The sequence below is a fragment of the Neomonachus schauinslandi genome, chromosome 6 (assembly GCF_002201575.2).
Source record: "Neomonachus schauinslandi chromosome 6, ASM220157v2, whole genome shotgun sequence".
Taxonomy (NCBI): domain Eukaryota; kingdom Metazoa; phylum Chordata; class Mammalia; order Carnivora; family Phocidae; genus Neomonachus; species Neomonachus schauinslandi.
Window position 1 is genome coordinate 154,424,291 of NC_058408.1, and position 5,053 is coordinate 154,429,343.

The 5,053-nt window shown below is 63.4% G+C and overlaps 1 protein-coding gene across 1 annotated transcript; it reads right to left on the reverse strand.

Moving 5' to 3' along the window:
* Window positions 1–2,835: 2,835 nt before the first annotated feature.
* On the reverse strand, window positions 2,836–3,994 carry LOC110592754 (homeobox protein MSX-3-like). Its single transcript, XM_021703849.1, has 2 exons — window positions 3,781–3,994; window positions 2,836–3,248 (listed from the first exon to the last, which is right to left on the reverse strand). Exons 1-2 carry the CDS (start codon window positions 3,992–3,994, stop codon window positions 2,836–2,838), a joined length of 627 nt encoding a protein of 208 aa, XP_021559524.1.
* Between the last annotated feature and the right edge of the window lie 1,059 nt (window positions 3,995–5,053).

Below are 5,053 nucleotides of genomic sequence, written 5' to 3' on the forward strand. Positions count from 1 at the left end.
ACACAGGACCTGTGGCCGGGGTCCACGCCGGGGATGGGCTGAGAGCAAGGCTGTTGGAGGGGCTCTGACAGCTGACTGTGCCGGGCAGGTGCTCAGGACCAGAGTGAATGAGCCCGACTGGCCTGAACCCTGCTACAAGGCCAGCAGGACACTGACTTAGGAGCCTCAGGGCCGTCTCTCAGGTCACCCAGACCAGCCAAGCCTATTGTAATGCCACCTGTTTAATGCTCGATGAGACACCAAGACTTGGTGGGTGGCTCACCATCTGGGGTCTCCACAGTCCCACCCCCCACTTTCACCCCTACCAGTCACCCACAATCCACGCCTTTGCACAGCTCGACCCACTCTTGGTCCCTTGGCCCCCCAGAGAGGCATGGGCTGCCCTGACCTGCACTCCTGTCCCCCTTGTCTGGTTGGCCTCCCAAGGGCAGGGCTGGTATCTCCAAGTCCACCAGCAGCCGCTGGGCATGAAGCACATGAGAGGACACAGACCGGGTGGGGCGTGACTTCGGAGTTCAGGGAGTCTGTCCTAAAACCAGGGTGGCAGGGGCCCCAGGCCTCCATGCAGGTTCCTGATGGGTGAACCCTTCCATGTTGGCTCTGGCAAGCTTGGGACAGCCTCTGGGCCTCTGAGACCTCCCATCAGAGACACACTGGCTGGAGGAGGGACCAGCAGGTCCACACGGCTTTGGGATCTGACCCAGGACATGCAGGAACCCGAGTCCTCTGAGAGAAAGCAAACAGGCAGCAGAAGTCTCAAGAGGAGGGACAGCCCCCTGCCCGGGCAGTGGCCCTCTGCAGAACAGCAGAAAGGCTTGGTCTTGACAAGTAGCAAGGGCACCAGGCTGGTGGGCCTTCACCTGGCCTGGGCCCCCCCAGAGCTTCCCTCACTTTGGATGGTATGGGCACCACACCCTGGGTCCAATGAAAGGGCCGTTGACCAGCTCAATGGGGGTAGGTGGGCAGGGAGCCTCCCCAGGCAGGTGTCTTGGGCTGGAAATGGTTACAGAGAAGCATTAACAAATTGATTCAGCACATTGCTCTGCCAGGTCCAGGCTGCCCAGGACTGTAGGGATCACGTGTGGCGCCGTGTGTGTGGACCCCTGCTCCATGGCGAGAGCACCACTGGAATGGAGACCAGGGGCCTCGAGGGGACATGCTGGGATATGGGCACGTGATGGTGGTTTCCCTCCTGTGTTGGTTTCATTGTCACCTTTGCCCTGGATTATCCCAAATGACCACAATGATCCTCAAACTATTTGCCAAGTGAGCCTTGTTGTCTGTCCGTAAGATTTGGTCCTGACTTTCAGGCACCTCAGATTTGTGAGATCAGTGCTGCCTGGCCAGGAGTGTCCGCTCGGGGTGGGGGGGAGTGGCCCCTGTGCGGTGGTGGTGGGAGGCCTCCAGCCACCTTTTCTGGCCTATTTACAGACCTGTGCCCTTGAACGTTGTGCCTGGAGTTGGGTTCAGGGCCAGCACAGCGGAAGGAGCACCAGGAAAAGGGGGAAGGGGCTTCCCTGCCCTCCCTGGTCACTGCAATGCCACTCTCAGCAGCTTGCACTTGAGGAACGGGGGTGGGGTCACTTTAAAATCCATCGTGAATTCTCATTTTTCCAGAAACATAGGGTGAATGATGGCTTCTAATAGGCAAGTTCATGCAATATTAGGACTTTGGGGAGCCTCCTGCTGAGTAAAACTGGGTCCTTCCCCTCCTCAGGCCGGCAGGACCCCAGTCCAGAGCCACTGCCCTGCGGTCCCCTCAGGAGGGAAGGGCTCGGAGTCCCCCCCACCCCACGCCCTGTGGTCTGGACCGGCTGTCCGCAGGGCGGGCGGGGGCAGGAGGAGGGGCTGCCGCGCGCCCCAGGCGGCGGCAGCACGGGAAGTGGGCCCTGTGGGTTTTCAGGCCGCCACCAGGCGCCTTCAGCAGCCCCCTTGCGGAGGCGGAGTGTTGGGGACGCCGGGCAGTCCCTCGGAAAGGGACACCGTCCGCTTCCTTACTCAGTGCCCGATTCCCAAGTTAACTGGGCATGTGACAAAGCAGCAGCAGCGGGAGGATGAACCGCTGGTCCCTGACGGACAGGCCCGGGCGCTCGCCCCGCAGGGCCACACCCGCCACAGGCACTCACCTCCACTCATTCACACACGCACACACGCGCGCGCGCACACACACTCCCACAGACAGCATTTCACCGAAGGCTGCCGGGCCTTCTCCACTAAAACAGTAATATGCAGGCAAAATCCCTAAAATAAGCGTGAACGTTTCCATTTGGTTGGGACTTAACAAACCTGGTCAGTGAAAGTAACGAGTAAGTTCATTTAACAGTCCTGGCAGCAAACTATTTTCACCTTCCTGTTCGGGCCTCAGTTTCTAGCTGAAACCCCAAACCATGGAGCCAGTTCTGAGTGTCCTGCTTATGGGAGGAAGGGGCTGGAGACCCAGCACAGAGTGAACCTCAGAACACCTTACTGGCTGCTTTGCACAAAATGGGAAGCTCTGTATTGGCCCCTTTCGAGGACTTTGAATGAAACTGTTCACTGTTCACTGCAGAGAAGTTTGGTAGAAACGTGATTTAAAAAACTCGTTTTAAAATATCTGTGAGATACCCACAAGTAAGCTTGAGGCATCAATCATAACATGTATTAACAACAGCAGAAATTCAAAAACTGAAAAACAAAACAAAAAAGAACGGGAAGCGCCGGGAGGCTACCCAGAGCAACAGTTCCGCGCGAGGACACTACGCGGCCGGCCAGGCGCCCCTGGCGCGGGGACCCACCTGGCAGGCCCCGCTGGAGAAGCCGGCAGCTCCCGGCCCGCGCCCTCCCTCCCCGTTTGCCCTAGAACAGGTAATACAGGTGGTAGGCAGCGACGGGCGCGGCGAGGAGTCCTGGTACCTGAGGCAGGGTGCCCGCTGCACCAGCGTACCCGGCCGGGGAGCCGGGCAGGGGCGCGCCCAGGACGAAGGGCAAGGCAAACGAAGGCAGCAGCGGCTTGGCCGCCAGCTTGAGCTTCTCCAGCTCAGACTCCTGCAGCCTCTTGGCCTTGGCGCGGCGGTTCTGGAACCAGATCTTGACCTGCGTCTCGGTGAGGCTCAGGCTGCTGGAGAACTCGGCGCGCTCTGCGATGGACAGGTACTGCTTCTGGCGGAACTTGCGCTCCAGCGCCAGCAGCTGAGCGGTGGTGAAGGGCGTCCGCGGCTTGCGGTTGGTCTTGTGTTTTCGGAGGGTGCAGGGTGGAGGGCTGGGGGCGCCTGGGAGGAGAGAAAAGCACAAAGCGGGCGCTGAGACGCCAGCAGTGTGCACCCCTTTCCGACACTTTAGAATCCCCGCAGAGGCCTGTTACCGATGCAAGTCTCGGCCCTGAGGGAAGACGAGACTCCAGAAGCCACTGGGGTAAGAGAACAAGGCATCGGGGAGACGGTGCGTGCATGGGGGCGGGGGGAGGGGCACCGGACTCAGGCTGTGCTCCTCAAATAGGCAGCCCCGCAAGCCAGGGAGGAGAGGAACTCTGCCCACTTGGAGAAGCGAGAAGCTTGGGCGGGAGGCGGCCGCAAGAACCGAGCGGTGAGCCCTGGGGTGAAGATTCGGCGAAGCAGAAGTTAAGCTAGGCGGGGACAGACGGGGTCGGGGGATGCTTGGGCCGGAGAAGCTCTGAGCCAAAAAGCCGCGGGTTCACTACTTTGCGAAGTTATGAGCGACAGCGCCCTTCCCGCCCTCGTCCTCCGAGCCTGGGCCGGGTAGGGGCTTCTCTTGATGCCCAGGACCGTGCGACAGGGCACTTACGTGGGGAGGACGAGCGGGCAGCCGGCGAGAACCAGGCCCAGGGCTCCGCGGCGCCCCGTGGCCTCTCCTCCCGGAGCTCCGGGGGCTCCGAGTCCAGCCCGCGCTCCGCCTCCAGCAGCGACTGGACGCTGAAGGGCAGCGGGCCGGCCCCCGCGCGCCCCTCGCTGTACGTCTTGAGCCCCGCGGAGTTCATGCCGAGCGAAGCCGGGGCCATGCGCTGGCCGGCGAGCGCAGGGCTGGCGGGGCCCTGCAGGCGCGACGAGAAGGTAGGGCGCGGCAGGATTGCCGCGGGCTTGGCGGCGCCCCCACCCTCGGAACCCTATAAAGAGGCGGTGCCCCTTTCATGCGCCGCCATCCAATCGCCGCGGTCGCTGCAGCGTGAGCCTGGGTGTCCATTGGCTTCGCTGACCTGGGGAGGGCGGAATGGACAGGGAGGGGCGGGTCCGCCACCTAGTACCCTGAGCCCCGGGTCCCCGCCGGCGTGGCGCGCTCCTGTCCGGCTCCCAGCGCCCGCCGGCCTCTCCCGGAGCTCTGCCGGCCGGGCCCGCGCTCCCGCTGCCCAGGACATGGCTGTGGCACCCGCGGAGCACGCGGAGCTGGCCCCAGCTTCCCCAAACGGAGGAATCGACGGCGGGCGCGATCTGGCAGAGCCGCGAGAGGGAAGACGGGCCTTGACAGCGCGGATCCTGCGACACGGAAAGCGCCGCCCCTTCAGAGGCAGTGTCGTCCCCCTGTGGGTCGCCCGCTCTTCTGCTGCGCCCCAGCCCGGACCCGGAACCCTCGGCGCCTGCTGCGTTGGCCCAGACGCTCTCTCCCAACCCTGGGGGCCGCATATGATGGACCCGGCGCCTGGACTTCCGTCCCCTTGAAGTCGCCTTGGCCCTGGGTGGCTTTTCAGGCACTGTAGCTGCCCGGCGCCCTACCGGGCAGGGGCCGCCCGTCGCGCTGCCCAAGTGTCCCATGGCCCGGCCCCAGCAGCAGCCAGCCGGGTGCGTCGAAGGTCCTTGGGCAGGGCCTGCAGCCGCAGGGAAGGTGGAGAGGGCCGCCCTCTTACCCGCCTCGGTTGCCGGGCCTGGGACCCAGGCAGCCCCCTCAAGCACTCCTGTCGCTGGTGTTTCCCGTCAGCCTCTCCTCCGCACTTGCTCGCCCCAATCGTCCCACGACGCGGGACGGGACCTGGCACCAGGGAAAGGTCCCCAGAGAGGGAGGGGGTCGCGGGGCCAGATGCAGCACCACCCTTCAGGGAAGTCTTGTCCTGCCCTGTGTCTGTCCA

Coding starts and splice junctions, on each gene's coding strand:
- LOC110592754 (XM_021703849.1), bottom strand. CDS start 3,994: ATGGCCCCGGCTTCGCTCGGCATGAACTCCGCGGGGCTCAAGACGTAC. Junction 3,249..3,780: donor TGCCCGCTCGTCCTCCCCAC/GTAAGTGCCCTG, acceptor CTCTCCTCCCAG/GCGCCCCCAGCCCTCCACCC.